We start from the raw sequence: 17931 nt of genomic DNA, 5'->3' as shown, positions 1-17931 counted from the left end.
GCCAAGCATCTAATATCATCTCACCCTCAAATTCAACTCAGATGTGCCTTCTTTATAATGTGTTCACTAATCCCCCTCTCCCCCTTGCCCTGTCCCATGTCACACCTTGTAGAGTTGGGCACGCTCTTAACTTTCCTATCACCATGCGGAGACTTGCCTCTCAGCACTTTCCACACTGCCTGCCCATACATTTATTAGCCTCACTCACTCTCTTTGTTCCTAGTCTATGGCCCAGAACTTACAGTCACTCAACAAACATTTCAACAAATGTCTGTCTGTCCAACTTAAAGCCACACAGTCTCAAATGCAGTCATGTGTATAGAGATGCAATTTTTTTTCAATCTATAACTCAACCTTGCTTTATTGTCAACCTTCTATTTCCACAGGTAGGTTAAAAGTGTCTTGCCTTATTAAGGTGAATTATGTTTGTCATTAAAGAAAATCAGATTATCCCACCCACCCCCTTCCCCATCCCAGAGGATGCATATGTAATATTATTGCCTGGGATAGGGGACAGGGTTGAGAATGGAAGCATGAGTCTGGTTTGCAGTCTTCAGCCTCCCTCCTCTCTAAGCTTAATTGAGGCATCACCATTTCATTGAATCTTGAGCTCTAGGCTTTGGCCTCTGTCCTAAGACACTTGCTGGAAAATATTCATGGCCTCACTTTGGTCTTCTGAGATGCCCACATATCCACTGCAAGACCCTTTCTGGTTCTATCAGCCACTACTGCATCTGCCCTCAGGAACTCTACTTAGTTTTTCCCATGCCACACTGGAGTTGTGGGGACAGTGTATCCAAATGGTTACCAGTACCCATTGGTCCAACTGCCTGGACACTGCCCAGAGTTGTTTCTGCTCTAATGCTTGGGATCATGGATGAATGTATGACAGATAAGTAGGAGTAGACGTTTACCGAGCTCTTCTCAAAAACTGATTGCACCTGATCAAGTTTCCTGGTTCCCCTGTAATCACCTACTTTTCTTGGACCAGACAAACTAGTCTTATACCATTTCACACTGTTGCCTTCTCCGTGGTTTCTGCAATACACTCTGGCCCCTGAGGCCAAGACTGTGGCTCTCCATATGCAAAACCAACTTTCTAGACCACGTCCTCACTCCTCCCCTGCAGAACACTTAACTCTAGGAAAATCAAGGTTCTTTTAAGTTAAAACTATGTTGGCTTTCAGACTTTTGCCTCTACTATGACTTAAGAAGGCTTATTTTAAAACTGAAAGCTGAGCAATATCTTCTGTGTTCTGGATAAATTTGTCCTTACTCCAAAGTAATGCATCCCACTAGATTTACTGGGGAGAGCCTTCAGGCCACAAAAAAAGATAATGGGAAAGATAAACCTAATTTTAAATCTCTGAAATTTACCCTGCAATAAAAGTATGGATGAATGGCATTTAGTGTGTGCTTAGTGTATGCTGGGTGCTTGGAGTGTAAAGATGAAAACCAGATAGCCTTTGGCCTCCAGGTGCCATGAAGTGGTGAGAGACACAAACACATACACAAGTCAAGAGTATGACCAGGTAGAATGTGAGAAGTGCTGGAATGGAGCTACACACAGGCTGTAACTGGAGAATGGATGAGGGCCCTAGGAAAGACGGCTGTCAAGGTATTAGGAGTTATATTTTAATTCTCAATCATGGTGTCACACTGGCATCATTTAGAAGAGGTTTTAAAAATACTGATGCCTGTGATTTGACTCCTGAAGATTCTGATTTTAAGGTTTTAGGACGGGCCTTTGGTGTAGGGTGTTTTTTTTTTTTTTGACTGGGCTGCGAGGCATGTAGGATCTTAGTTCCCCAACCAGGGATTGAACCCATGCCCCCTGCATTGGAAGTGTGGAGTCTTAACCACTGGACCACCAGGGAAGTCCTGGTGTAGGTTCTTTTTAAGCTCCACCCCCAGATTATTATACTGTACAGTGAACGTCCCCATTTCAATATGGGAAATGTCTAATGGTGCTGGGAAATTCACAATCATATGTTCAAAGAACCAATAAGTCAGTTAAAAATAGTTGAGTCACCTACTTCTGTGGCTGGAAGAAATTATTTTTGATAAATAAATATATATGATTTGCCAAATACTTTGACTAGTACAGAGAACGCAATTTCACCTTCTCTTGCTACAAAAAGAATGCTCCAAAAGCTGTCACCTTTTCCCAGTAAGTGGCATCACTGCCGCAGCCAAGCTAGAATTGTCCAAGTCATTTCCCCCATTCCCGGTCCTCTAGTACCCATCCAAAGGCATGGCTGACCGACCCTGTAGGCTTTAACCTTATAAATCCCTGTATTCTTCTCCTCTTCTCCATCACCACTGCTTTGTCCTACCTCACATATAACTCCTTCCTTTCTGGTCGCCCTGCCTTCAGTGACCATCCACACTCTCTGCATCCAACTTACATCCTTCAGTCAGAGATGTTTTTTAGAACACGTATACATGTCATTGAAGGATATTGAGTTGGCTTGGCTTTAAACAACAACAAAATAGAATATAAATAAGCATTTGTTTATCAAAAGGTAAAAAAAGTCATGTTTTAAAGTTAAAAAGAAAAAGGTAGGTCCTAGAAGTATTGCAGAAGACATTATCATTTTTTTTTAACATCTTTTTTTTTTTTTAACATCTTTATTGGAGTACAATTGCTCCACAGTGGTGTGCTATCCTCCGCCCTACAACAAAGCAAATCAGCCATACATATACACACACCCCATTATTGGAGTATAATTGCTTTACAATGGTGTGTTAGTTTCTGCTTTATAACAAAGTGAATCAGCTATACATATACATATATCCCCATATCTCCTCCCTCTTGCATCTCCCTCCCATCCTCCCTATCCCACCCCTCTAGGTGGTCACAAAGCACTGAGCTGATCTCCCTGTGCTATGCAGCTGCTTCCCACTAGCTATCTATTTTACAATTGGTAGTGTATATATGTCAATACCACTCTCTCACTTCGTCCCAGCTTACCCTTCCCCCTCCCCATGTCCTCAAATTCATTCTCTACATGTGCGTCTTTATTCCTGTCCTGCCCCTAGGTTCTTCAGAACCTTTTTTTTTTTTTAGATGCCATATATATGTGTTAGCATACGGTATTTGTTTTTCTCTTTCTGACTTACTTCACTCTGTATGACAGATGCTAGGTCCATCCACCTCACTACAAATAACTCAATTTCCTTTCCTTTTATGGCTGAGTAATGTTCCATTGTATATATGTGCCACATCTTCTTTATTCATTCATCTGTCGATGGACACTTAGGTTGCTTCCATGTCCTGGCTATTGTAAATAGAGCTGCAATGAACATTGTGGTACATGACTCTTTTTGAATTATGGTTTTCTCAGGGTATATGCCCAGTAGTGGGACTGCTGGGTCGTATGGTAGTTCTATTTTTAGTTTTTTAAGGAACTTCCATACTGTTCTGCATAGTGGCTGTTAAGCAGTTCTTGGAGACTCTCCAGCCTAGAGGGGTATCTGAATGAACTTCTATATTTGGTTAACTAGATCTAAGGGAAAACTAAACACAGGAAAAATAAAGCCAATAGAAGCAAGGGAGAGGAAGAAATCTGCCCCCGCCCGTTTTATAAACTTTTAGATGTATTTAGAATAAAAAACTTAGAAAAGGACAAAAGAGTAGCAATTCCATCTGAATTCTTTGCCCATGTTATGAGTCACCATCACATGGCTGTTTGGGGGTCTCCTTTAACCTTGCCTCCCTTCAAGGGCATCATTGACCATTGTTTTATTTCTGCTCTTATTTCCTGTCCCCAAATGAGGTTTGGCTGCACTTTGTTGTTTGACTTGTTAACTCTGACCATGTAGTTTAAAGGAAATTTTAGAAACCTCTAGGTCTGCCCCCAGTGTGGTTGTTCCTATGAATATCACTCACTTGCTTTTATTTCTTGTTACTGGTGGTCCGAACTAATTGCCAGTAACAGTTTCTCTTTACTCCCTTATTTTTTCCTTTTTGAACTATCCAGTGTGATTTTGTTTTCCTTTAATAGTTTGTACATTGAGTTAATTATAGTTTCACAAACTTCTACTAGAGGTTGTTCGTGGGCAACGTGTACGTCAGCAAATTTCAGCCAAAATTTAAGTGGACTTCATTCTAAATTGAATGGATATTTCCATATTTACAGGGAGTTTTTATATCCTTCCCTCCCTCCCCAAATATAACATTTAGTGTTGAGTTGTTAAATCCCTTAGGATCTTAGAAGGTAAAATAGTTGCCTCTGAAACCATGTTTGCTCTACAATTTTCAGTGTCTAGTACACTTAAATAAGATTTACAAAAGGTTTTTCATCTAAATCCCATTAAAGTATTACAAATAAAGCAATTTAAATTATAATGAAAACTTTTTCTGGTTGTAATAATACATATCAACCTATCATATCAATTCAGACATTTTTTAGCTCTCTGCAAAATTTCTTTTTTTCAGCTCATGCCCTCTAAAAAAAAGGTTAAGTTACATTATAGGAGAGTTTTTCAAACATGGGGCCGATTGAGTACAAAGTTTCCTTGTGCACAGAGTGGTGAATAGTCTTAACCAACTACCTCTGAATAGAGTAGGTGTTGGGCTAACACAGTTTATTAATAGTACTACACACATTCATCTCACCACTGTACAGCTGTGTTAAAATAAGATGTCTTAAACACATCATCTACACGTAGTGGAATGGAAATTGCTCAAATTTAATGAATTGCTCAAATTCTGTTTAAAATTTAAAACATGTTTTAATGTACTGCTACCATTATTGAACAAACTATATTTGTATAAAAAATTAATTAACATTGAATGAAAAGGGTTTTTTTTTTTAAACATCTTTATTGGAGTATAATTGCTTTACAATGGTGTGTTAGTTTCTGCTTTATAACAAAGTGAATCAGTTATACATATACATATGTTCCCATATCTCTTCCCTCTTGCATCTCCCTCCCTCCCACCCTCCCTATCCCACCCCTCTAGGTGGTCACAAAGCACCGAGCTGATCTCCCTGTGCTATGCGGCTGCTTCCCACTAGCTATCTATTTTACATTTGGTAGTGTATATATGTCCATGCCACTCTCTCACCCTGTCACATCTTACCCCTCCCCCTCCCCAGGTCCTCAAGTCCATTCTCTAGTAAGTCTGTGTCTTTATTCCCGTCTTGCCACTAGGTTCTTCATGACCTTTTTTTTTTTTTTTCCTTAGATTCCATATATATGTGTTAGCATACTGTATTTGTTTTTCTCTTTCTGACTCACTTCACTCTGTAGAGTCTGAAAAGGGTTTTTTAATTAATTTTTTAAACAGTTCTGGCTTTTAGCAATTTAAAATTAAAGTCCACATTTTATTGCATTTCTTGTCTGAGTTAACCACTGAAAATTAAGTCTAGTAAATAAGATAATATGTCACTTATAGAAATAGCACAAAATAAGGTGAAAATAATGAAAGAGTAAGCATAACACAAAACATTCATTTTCATGCTCAGTAAGAAATTTTTTTTGGTAACACTTTCTTTAGTGATTTAGTCATCTTTGAGTTAAAAGGTAAACTTCACTATTAAAAGTTTTATTATTATTATTATTTTTTTAATAATTTATTTATTTTATTTATTTTTGGCTGCGTTGGGTCTTCGTTGGTGCATGCGGGCCTTCTCTAGTTGTGGAGAGCGTGGGCTACTCTTCGTTGCGGTGCGCGTGCTTATTGTGGTGACTTTTCTTGTTGCGGAGCATGGGCTCTAGGGTCACGGGCCTCAGTAGTTGTGGCACGCGGGCTCAGTAGTCGTGGTACATGGGCTTAGTTGCTCCGTGGCACGTGGGATCCTCCTGGACCAGGGCTCGAACCCGTGTCTCCTTCATTGGCAGGCAGACTCTTAACCACTGCGCCACCAGGGAAGCCCCTAAAAGTTTTATTATTTTTATGAGTATTTCCTAGATATGTTTTTGCTATTTTAAAGGTTGAAACTGGTCTCTAAGCAATGGTGAGGAATATTTTCTACAATTAAATTTATCTGTGAATTGATACTGCACATAAAAACTCCCAAGCCAAAGTAATATCATGGAAAATATTTTGGGATCCAAAGAATATTGTAAAATTCTATGTTAAATAATAATTATATTTAGAAAATTATCATTAGCTATAATGCTTTTTAAACACATTTTACCAGGCTTCCTTAATGCTTTACAGATACTAATAAAATTTAGTGTGATTTTCACTAATCATTAGAGAAATGCAAATCAAAACTACAATGAGGTATCACCTCACACCAGTCAGAATGGCCATCATCAAAAAATCTACGAACAATAAATGCTGGAGAGGGTGTGGAGAAAAAGGAACCCTCTTGCACTGTTGGTGGGAATGTAAGTTGATACGGCCACGATGGAGAACAGTATGGAGGTTCCTTAAAAAAACTAAAACTAGAACTACCATACGACCCAGCAATCCCACTACTGGGCATATACCCTGAGAAAACCATAATTCAAAAAGAGTCATGTACCACAATGTTCATTGCAGCTCTATTTACAATAGCCAGGACATGGAAGCAACCTAAGTGTCCATCAACAGATGAATGGATAAAGAAGATGTGGCACATATATACAATGGAATATTAGTCAGCCATGAAAAGAAAGGAAATTGAGTTATTTGTAGTGAGGTGGATGGACCTAGAGTCTATCATACAGAGTGAAGTAAGTCAGAAAGAGAAAAACAAATACCGTATGCTAACACATATATATGGAATCTAAAAAAAAAAAGAAAAGGTTCTGAAGAACCTAGGAGCAGGACAGGAATAGAGACGCAGACATAGAGAATGGACTTGAGGACATGGGGAGGGGGAAGGGTAAGCTGGGACGAAGTGAGAGAGTGGCAAGGACATATATACACTACCAATTGCAAAATAGATAGCTAGTGGGAAGCAGCTGCATAGCACAGGGAGATCAGCTCAGTGCTTTTTGACCACCTGGATGGGTGAGATAGAGAGGGTGGGAGGGAGGCTCAAGAGGGAGGGGATATGGGGATATATGTAGATGTATAGCTGATTCACTTTGTTATAAAGCAGAAACTAACACACCATTGTAAAGCAATTATACCCCAATAAAGATGTTAAAAAAAATTTAGTATGATTTTATATAATCTCTTTGAAGAAGATGAGAGGCCATTTATACAGCTAAGGTAGGGAGAATATAAACATCTATTAGATGAATATAAAAATACAGAGCAAATAAATAATGAAAGTTCTTTACAAGCCTGAGATATCTAGAGAGCTAACTTCTGATCCACTTCCTATATTTCACTGTTATGTAAAAATTGGAAGTTTGCTTTCTCAGGTCTACTAAGAAAAGAATCATTTGCAAAATAAGGTAGACAAGGAACCTAAGGTAAGAGCCTAAGTGTACTGGCCGAGTAGCCTGCTTGGCTGCATTGGGTAATTAGAAATTACAGATTCCCTGTAACACCTGCCTGGTGCAACGTGCTCCCGGGAACCAGCAGAGGTTCTCAGCCTTGGTTTAACGCTTAGAATCATCTGGGGAGCATTCAATAAACGCGGCTGCCCAGAACACACCTGAGAGTCCCTAAGGGTAGGCTCAGGTATCCATTAAAAAAAAAAAAAAAAAAAAAAAAAAAAATCACCATCTTACTCCACCACCTGATTTTAATGCTCAGTGATTAGGCGTCGGCTGATCGTTGGGAACCATTTATTTTCACTCTTTGTAACTGTTCATCTGGGCCTGGTATTCAAATGTGAGTCTCATGTTCAGATGCCCAGGTATAGAAAAGAGGTTAGAGCGGAAACAATAGCGGCACGCAATCCTCTGAAAAACGGAAAAGAAACACCCCTTAACAATGTTGAATAACTAAGTTAGATTCTAAAATGAAAGGAATTGCAAAGCACAGTCTCTTTTTCTTTTACTTCTTATAAAGGCTTGAATTCCTAAGACTTATATTTTATTCTTGAAGAGGAGTGTGGAAGAGGCGAAGCAGGATCATGGGAGTGGGGGGCTGGTTTAAGGGGACAGAGAGACTGTCGCCGGCCTGTGTGCTTTCAGGTTGTGCCCCAGGGAGAGGGGTCCTACCCAATTTCAGGTAATCAGTGAACTATTTTTGAATGGAGAAATGACTCTGGACTGGAAATGTCTTGTGATTAGAGAAAAGAGCCTGTCTCTCTGAATTTTGGGGTGCCCTTTTATTTGCTGTTATTAATTTATTTCCTCTTTTAAAAATTGCAAACAAAGTCACATAGAAAGTGGCTGCTGAAGTCTGTCTCCTTTATATTGTACTTAACCACAAAGCAACCCTCTCTCCGGATTGACTAGAGGAAGTATGTGTGGAAACGTTTTGAAAACTAAGTGTAGTGCAAACATATTATTAGCATGAGTTGTCTACATGTCAGTCTCTCCTTGCTAGTTTTCGCTCATTCATCTCTTTGTTCCCAACATCTAGCTCCTAATAGGCAGCTAATAAATGTGCGTGACATTTAAAAAAGAAAAGGAAAAAACACTGATTTAGATACAGCAAACACTGAAGGCTTTCTTTCTGCAAATACATGCCCCTTCCCATGTATTAAAGATACTGTGTATCTTTAAAAATATTTTTCTGCAAAGGCAGAAACAGAGCTTATATTTTTGTTTTTGTACTTTAATGGAGCTATATTATTCTGTGGCTTTATTTTATGATATACCTGAATATTTTTAACATCGGTGTTTAAACATTGCCCTCAATTTCTAACCACTGAAGAATAGTCTGTAGTATCCACATAATGACATTTATATGGCCATCTCCCTATTGATGGGCATTTGTGTTTGTTTTGTTTGTTTCTTTGTTTTTGCACCCCATGTTTGAATAGTTCTAGATTCTAGTAGTTTGAATAGCTCTAGAATCTAATAAAATAGATTCCTAGAAATGGAATTTCCTGATTTTAAAAGCATATATAATTTTTTGGTATGACACCAAAGTGCCCTCAAAAAAAGCCTGTGTCAGTATCTACCACCCAAATAGTGTGTGATAATACCCACTCCCACATCCTACCAGGCCTGGGTACCATTAAATTTCTTTCTTTCTTTTGTTAAACCACATTTAATGGAGAAAATGACATTTTATTGTTATCTTACATTTGTTACTGTATACTTTCTGAACACTGTACCTAAGTCTAAAATATATATTTTAATCTAAGTGGCAACTAATGTGTATAATTTACAATATATCAAACTGCTGTTTCTATTTTTCTAAATTTCTGTTAAAGTATAATTTTGATGTTTAAGTATTTTTTCTATATATCATAATTTATATAACTGTAATCCTATTGTTGAACATTTAATGTGTTTCCAATGCCTCACTAATATAATCACATCAGTGAAAACCCTTGTACATGTGTTGTTTTCCCTTCTTTATGAATAATTTATTAAAGTAAATTCCAGATAGTGATATTACTGGGTCAAAGTTTTAACTCTTTTTATGATTCTTGATAAGAATTGCTAAATTGCTTTACAAAAGAGATAGGTCATGTTTTATGATCATCAAGAGCATATTCCTACTATAACAGATTCTTGATTATCTGAAATATGTTAGATTTATTATTCTAAATTTAAATAATTTATATAAATTTACTTTTATAAATTGTACTTAGTGGATTATATGCACAGAGAATGCTGAGGTATATATTTATATTTTCCATGTTTAAAAATGCTTACTTTATAATGCTAACTGAAAGCAACAGGATGCAGAATGAGGTATAAATTAAATATATAAGATTATATATACCTCAACAATAGATCAATTTAATTTAATTGTTTAGACCTTTTTTCCTCCTAATTAATCACAGTGTGTATTACACCAGGGCTGAATATCCTCCACATATTCCTGGGGTCAAAAGATCTGTCTTTTTCTTTTAGGAAATTTACCAGTGGTGTGGATCCTCTTGCAACAAATATGAGCGTCTGAAGGCCAGCCAGGTTGCCATTGGCATTCGGGACAATGAAAGGAAAGGAAGATCTCAACTAATTGTGGTGGAAGAAGGGCATGAACCATCAGAGCTTATAACGGTATTGAGTTGTGTTGGTTTTTAAAAGCTTGCCACTCTAAGTTTTGTGTGTGTTAGTGTGTGTGTTAGATTTAACAACTTCTCTAATACTTAGGCTAAGGTTAGGTAAGAGGAGATATCAGTTTTCTAAGTCATGGTACTAGGAAAATAGAACATCACAACTGTTTTCTCCCACCATTGGGATGACTATCAAAGGAAGTCTTGTGCCTGTCTTCTGTGATATTCAAGGACAAATAGGTGGACAAGACCTTTGAGATCGACTATAGAAAATATTTTGGAAGAAACATAATAGTTTTTTCATCTGGGCTTCTCAAATTTTTTTTAACACAGTGATTTTCTTCAATTTTAAAGTTAACAATTATTTCATTAAAAGAATGAAATAAAATCTTATACCAAGAGATTAAATACACCAATATTTTAAATATTTCAGCCATTTTAAACTAAGAATTACAGTATAGGCAAGACACATAATTTTAGTATAGTTGTTAAATCAGTATGAATTGTCTGTATGGCTCTTTATACCTCTGTCATTTACTTAATCAACGTCCAAGTCCTGGACATTTAGTTGTGACCAAGTGTATATATGGTATATATTCCCTTAAGTAAGATTATCAGTCAAAGGGTATAATCATATTCAGGTGTCTAGAGACATGTTGGTAAATTGATTCCCATTTATTCATGCAACAAATGTTTATTGAATTCCTACATGAGCCAGGCACTAAATGTTTGTACCAATTGCTGCTTCCTTGCCCAAGCACTGTGTTCCTTCATGACTTTACAGAGCACTGTCAGGATTTCCTGTTGTAGTACCTTTTTTTTTTTCTCAAGTTTTTAAAATTAATTATTTACTTATTTTTGGCTGTGTTGGGTCTTTGTTTCTGTGCGAGGGCTTTCTCTAGTTGCGGCAAGCGGGGGCCACTCTTCATCGCGGTGCGCGGGCCTCTCATTATCGTGGCCTCTCTTGTTGGCGGAGCACAGGCTCCAGACGCGCAGGCTCAGTAATTGTGGCTCACGGGCCCAGTTGCTCCGCGGCATGTGGGATCCTCCCAGACCAGGGCTCGAACCCGTGCCCCCTGCATTGGTAGGCAGATTCTCAACCACTGGGCCACCAGGGAAGCCCTGTAGTACCTTTTTGAATCTTCCCACATGTAATAGTAGCAGGAGGTATCTCTTTGAGTTTTCCCTTCTCTAATTTCCTGGGATATTATGCATTTTCCCCCAATGATTTTAGCCATTGGGCACTTAAATTTTTCTAAAGACAATCCTGTAAACATATGTTTTTAATATTTTTTATTTAGAGCAATTTAATGCATTAGAGTTACCTGATCCGATGCTAGCCTACATAATCCAGCAATCGAAAATTATATAATGAGATCATTTTATTGATTATAATGTCTTTAAACTTTATTACTTTAATAACCACCAAACACAGACTTTCACATTAATGATGTTTTAGAAATAATTTTAATTCAGTGGGAAGATGATCACGGTACAATGCTAAGAGAAAAGGCAGGCTATAAAATTTTAGGTACAATATGATCTTAATATGTAAGTTTACATTATGTAGCTATATATTCATATATACATTTATATCTGGAAAGAAATACGCTGAAATATTACCAACACTACCAATATATGGCTTTGACTCTGGGGATATGGCTTCTTGTTATTTTCTTCTTCATTTGTCTTTGTGTTTTCAAAATTTATTGTAATGGATGTGTATTCCTTTTATAATTAGAAAAAAAAAGGCCATCTGAAAAAATAAAATAAGGGATGACTATTGAAACCTGAGTTTTCAATAGTCAGACTAACATTACTAATACATTAGACCTTGAAACTATTTAGAGCACATTCTTGATCTTTTAATATTTTTTAAAGACCTGTGTTCTGCAGATGTGATCACCATTTAAGTCATCTAATTCTCATATTTGGGAGCAAAAATCTATAAATAAGATATATTTCTAATTGATTATAACCTCTTGTCTCAATAACTATACTTCAATAGAAGTGGAGCCAAGGACACAGTCTGCCCTTGTAGGGAGCTAGAGGGAGTGTTGCATTAACTGTCAGGCTAGCTTCTCCATGGTCATCTTGGAAAGTCCCTTAAACTCTCATTGTCTCTGGTTCCTCATTTGTAAAGTGAGGGTTAGACAAAATGGCTTCTTGGTCCCTTTAGATTCCAATGATCTCAGGCAATGGCTGTGTTTAATTACCAGTCATTTGTAGTCTGTTCTAGGAAACGAAACCACAGAGACCTAGGGCCTTAACTGTGCATGTGTATTTTTGATGTCTTTGCTTATTGGATTTCATTCAGAGTTCTGAGAAAGAAAAGCTTAAATAGTCGATGACTATATTATGCTGTTAACTTAAAATGAGAAAATGCAAACCTGAAGAAAAAAATTTGTAAAAATGTAACTTTGATTTTAAAATATCAGTGATAGGGATAAGGGACATACTGTTTAATATAAAATGCTATGTCTGTGTTTTAGGGGCTCTTTGTTTTTTGGTTTCTAAAAATCCTAGAAAACACTGACTTTGTTTCCATTCAGTACATTCAATTTATACTGCATTATGATTGACAGCTGTCACTCACAATTGATCTGAACTGAATTTTGAGTGAAAGCCTTTTTTTTTTTGGTTAAAAAGCGTTCAGTGGAAAGTTTTGTTTTCAGAAATGTTCTTTTGTGGCCTGATTACAAGGGTAGGTAGTTGTTTGATGAATTAACTATGGACTTATGATAAACAAGTTTGACTTCTAGGCTTTCTTAATGTTGTACTGTAACAATAGAATTCAAAGAGCTCATGAACTTGGTTGGGAAAAAAATTACAGCTTCATTTTCACCAGTTTCTTTGTGAAAATTTTCTCCAATTGTGAATGTAGTTGATAAACCACAGTAGCATGAGCAGAACTTGTGACTTTTCAGATCACACTATAGGTATTGCAGGTAACCTCAAAGTATCATTTATGCTCATCACTGCTTGGTAATTATGGCAGTTATTAGACCTGCTTTTCAATAATATTATTTAATGAGCAAATGAAGAAGCTTATTTATTACTTTATGTTTGCTTTTTAAAATATATTTTGATTTTTTGATAGTTGTATTCTAATATAATTGATTTCCATTGTAATACTAAGTATTTTATTTTATACGTTTAAAAAATACATTTATCAGTAGGGGTTCATAGGCTTCGAAAATGGTCCAAAATGATCCATAGCACACAGACAAAAAAGGTTACCTCGTTTAAGATAATGGAACACTACTTCTTTTTCTGAGACTCTAATGGAACTGTTGACTTTGCTAGAGGATTCCAAAAATCTAAAAATCTTTCAAAATATCTTATAAAATTGACCTGTTAAATGACTCATTTTTAATGAGAATTTAAAAAAATTATTTGTTTCCAAAAACTTTGAAAGTGTATATATAAAGGTTGGTAATGGCTTGAAATCAAGGACTTTTCAACCAGTTAAATGATGCAATTGTCATGACTCCATATTCAATGCTGAATTTTTGGAACGTGTCTTTGTAACACATTCAAGTGATCAACACTGAAAATATTGAAAAAAATTTTTTCGGAGAGTCTTTTGAAAAATTGATCTTTATTTAGAGGTAGTTCAGCTATCTTTTGATCACAATATTATTTTCACACAATTTTAATATGGCTTATCTCTAGGATGATCATAAATTTATCCTTCAAACAAAACACTCTGGAGAGTAATAGTGGGCACTAACCAGACAGGACACAACATGCATTAACAAGAACCGTCTGGGGAAACAGGATGTGTGGTCAGCCTCTTATTTGTATCTTCAGCACTTTTAAAAGCTTGTATGCCTAAGTATGAAAGTAATCCTATAAGCAGAACTAACTAAAGCGTGTAATTAAAGTCATGTATACTCAGTGCTTGTTTTCTCCTAACTGTAAACATATTTACCATGAAAAGCTGCATGTAAATTATGTAAAGCTTTTTTCTTGGTCTTTTTTCTTTTCATATTTAAAATAAATAATCAATGAATGTGAAGGAAAATTAAATATCTCACTAGCCCGAAGGTCTCAAACTTTCTTTGTTGATTCTACTCATTCTCGAAACATTAGGAGGGAGGCTAAAAGTCCCTTGAGGAAAAATGGCTAAGGTGAATCACTTATCAGTATGTTTTATAGACTTTCATTTTTAAAAAGATAGCATTGGGTAGATATCAAAAAGAGGATAAAGAAGGAGCAAGTTGTTTGAAACAACAACAAAACAACTAATTCTTCTAACCTGGAAAGAGTTTTTTTCAATGTAGTTTAATAAACTTGTTAAGTCTATAATCATTGTAAATGGTAGTGAAGGAATCCTGGCAGTAAAAATACTACAGGGAGATTGTTAGCAGATGCTACGTTGTTGAACTGTTAGATTTCTTGCTTCTATAAAAACACTGAGGCTCCCTGGAAAGTCATATGCACAATCATTATTTTAGATTTTGGGTAAAAGAAGAAAATTGGAAAGAAAAATTAGAATGTCATATGATGTCTCAGTTAGTAAGTGTTTTTTTCTTTTTGTAGAAGCATGTACAAAGTTTATTATTAGAGACATAGCACAACAACAAGTGGGAGAGCACGCAGAGGAACAGTTTGCTTAGTTAAGACAGAAGCAAGGCAGAGATGCACACCCGGAGAGCAAGGGTGTAGGCATCCTCCCTAATGAGGAGGAGCCAATAAGTGTTTTTTGATCACTGGGTTGGTTCCCAGTAAAGTTCAGACTGTAATTTTTTGTCTGATTGAGAAGATAAGCATGTGCCCGATCTAAAACATAGTCCTAGAGTGGTAACAGGTTGTGAGGGTCCTCAAATGCCAGAGAAAACACGGTCAGAATGATACCACCAGTGGTTGAAAGACTTCTCATGATAAAACTTATGTATTTTATTTTATTATTTTTTTAAATTTATTTTATTGAAGTATAGTTGATTTACAATGTTGTGTTCATTTCTGCTGTACAGCAAAGTGATTCAGTTATACACATATATATATACATACACACATTCTTTTTCATATTCTTTTCCATTATGGTTTATCACGGGATATGGAACATAGTTTCCTGTGCTGTACAGTAGGACCTTATAGTTTATCCATTCTGTACATAATAGTTTGCATCTGCTAATCCCAAACTCCCAATTCATCTCTCCCAAAATTATGTATTTTAGACTATATGACAATAGCATATAAAATAGATTAATCTCCAGAGGATCTTCCAGTACAGGAATTATGTTCATCTTGTTACTATAAGTCATAATTGACTACTTGAAAATAAGAAAATTTATTCAATCGTTCTTTTGAGAAGTTGATCAGATATTTATGATGTGCTCATCTGGTTATCTTGTAAATAAAATCTAGAGTTGAATTGTGCAGATATTTCTTAAATTATCCTTTAGATGTCTATTTAGGCAAAGAGTAAAATTTTAGTTATACTTCCCCAAAGTACTTTGCCCAATGAAATTTATATCTTAACAGTGCTACTCTAAATTCCTTGAAGACAAGACATTGCCTTTATATCTGTGGAAGCTCACAGATCTAACTCATTGCTCATTAATATTTAGAAAATTAATACAATTAGCTGTGAACTTTGTGGTTCTAGAAAACCAATTACATTTGTCTTCCTGTTTTCTAGAGGATAGTATTGCTTTAAAAAATTTTCTGTGTTTTAGATGATAGTGTTGGTGAAGATATGAACAAAGCCATATGGTGGATTAAGTTTTAAAACCAACTGCATTTATATAGGAGCAGTTAGTGTTTAGATAAGGATAATCCGTAGAGTCTGCTAGTCTTCTTTCTACAGATTGATAGTTAAAACTCATCTCCTGGAAAGTGGTAACTGAGTCTTGAGCTTCTCTACCTTCCCACGTATTAGGTAGATTGCATACACTCCAGGTGAGAGTACCTAGCACAGTAAGAAATAAGACAGCAGGTGTCTAAAACTGTTCATTCTGTGAATAAAAAAGCATGTCCCCAGGAGCTGCAGTTGGATTCTGCCATCTGTAAAATCTTCCTTCCCAGGTCAGGTCACCTCCCCATTTAGTGTTCAGCAAACTTGGACACTATTTCTGTTTTCGTCCACTTGGTGTCCACTTTGTCCACTCCTCTTGCTGTTTAGTACACATCACTGCCGTCCACTGGCCTCGACCGCTGTGCGTGGCCGCTGCCTAGAGTCTCGGTGCTGCCTCTCCTCACCACTGGGTTAAAAGTGAATGTGCACCGTGCACTCCAAGGAACTACACAGATGTAGAGCTTTGGTTTTGAAATCACCCAATATATTTGTCTTATCCTTAACATCAAAGGCGGTGGCGCTACCGCTTCCCAAGGCTGTACAATTTAAATTTACAGAAAGTCAAAGCAGGAGTGATTTTGAACATTTAATCCTCGAAGCACTGGAAGAGTACTACAGTTTCAGCATGTAAAGCAAAAGATGAAGACAAAGCAAGCTGGAATTTGGGAATTTAGAGTTTTGTCAACATTCCATGAAGCTTCTCTGTGGAAACGTTTGCTTTCATAGCATAACCCTGAGTTTACTGGATTTACATGGCATTATATTTTAATCTTTGAACTAAAATAACATTGTCTATTTGAATCCTGCTTAATCATTTTGAAAATGATGCCATAGAGAATGGGAGAAACTTTATTTTCTGGGGATGATGTTTGATTAGATAAATCAATCCCCATTTATCTGTGTAAAATAGTATCAAATGAACCAAAGAAGCACCAATAAATAGAAGTGGGGGAGCTGTTTTGAAAACCCCCTTCATGATCATTTTGGAACAGTGAGTATAGAGTATTTTTAAAGGGTCTAAAGATTTATAGGAAAATAGTATAAATAAGAATCAAAATCACAGCTTTTTAGCATCAGGGAATAAACATGGGTGTTTTGAGCCCCTTAAATGTGAAACATAGTTATTTTGTGGGTTTGTAACGCACACACACCACTCATTAAATTATTTTCTGTTGTCCTCTTACTTCGCTGTTAGTCACAACTCTGTACTTTGTGACGATGGAAATTTGAGTTGCCTGAGATACTAATTTGGTCAATAGGCACAGTAAACACTTTAACACTAAGAGACAACAGAAAACGTTTTGTGAAAGAGGTACACTTCTCTTTGTGTGCTATCCAAGTAGTTTTAGCTTCCTTGTTTATCCCTCCTTTATTTTCCAACCTCCTTTTGTAAGTTTTTGGGAAATTGAACAATGTCTGAGACGTATTTTGGAATTTCCTATTTATATCGCATGGTGTCTGGCACATCAGAGACGTTCACCAGAATTTGTTGTCTGATTGAAATAACATTATTATGAGAGCCAAGTGGAGAGAGAAGGTCCATTTATGGGTTTACCATTCAAAGAATTTTAAGGTAAAGGGATCCAAAATATTTGCCACTGTCTCTAGATTAGTCCTCACATTACGTATAGAGAGGAAGTATCAGAGGTACCAGAAAATAGAAATCTTTCCTTTTCTTATATCTGTTGCATTGTAATTAAATCATTTCCCCCGTTTTGCTTTACAGCAATGATACTTAGTACACACCCCAAATCCAAAGATTATGGTGATGAGTCGTGCATGCTGCAAAGTTAAGATGCTTCCAAGAGCACAATAGTTGCTGTAGCTATTTGTATCTACCATTTATTGATAGCTTACTTTATGTGCCAGGCACTGTTCAGGGCACCATTCATTTATTGTCATTTATTTTAATGAATCTTTTATTTGGATGTCTAGTATTTAATTCAGATATCCATTTTGTTCCTCACCAATTCATCCAGTGGGGGAAGTTGAAATATTCTGAACAAAGATAAGAAATAGAGTAAGGGGCTTCCCTGGTAGCGCAGTGGTTGAGAATCTGCCTGCCAATGCAGGGGACACGGGTTCGAGCCCTGGTCTGGGAGGATCCCA

At 36.5% G+C, this 17931-nt stretch overlaps 1 protein-coding gene across 1 annotated transcript in view; it reads left to right on the top strand.

Annotated features, from left to right (window-relative positions):
* The window catches only part of SCIN (scinderin), an 81106-nt gene that overhangs the window by 16995 nt on the left and 46180 nt on the right, over nucleotides 1-17931 (top strand). Inside the window, exon 4 of the mRNA XM_068549968.1 lies at nucleotides 9874-10023. Coding sequence (XP_068406069.1) covers nucleotides 9874-10023 — 150 coding nt within the window. The remainder of the gene's footprint in view (nucleotides 1-9873; nucleotides 10024-17931) is intronic.

The sequence above is a fragment of the Eschrichtius robustus genome, chromosome 8, assembly GCF_028021215.1.
Source record: "Eschrichtius robustus isolate mEscRob2 chromosome 8, mEscRob2.pri, whole genome shotgun sequence".
NCBI lineage: Eukaryota > Metazoa > Chordata > Mammalia > Artiodactyla > Eschrichtiidae > Eschrichtius > Eschrichtius robustus.
The sequence above is the reverse complement of the archived record's forward strand: the minus strand, read 5'-3'. Positions and strand labels throughout refer to the sequence as shown.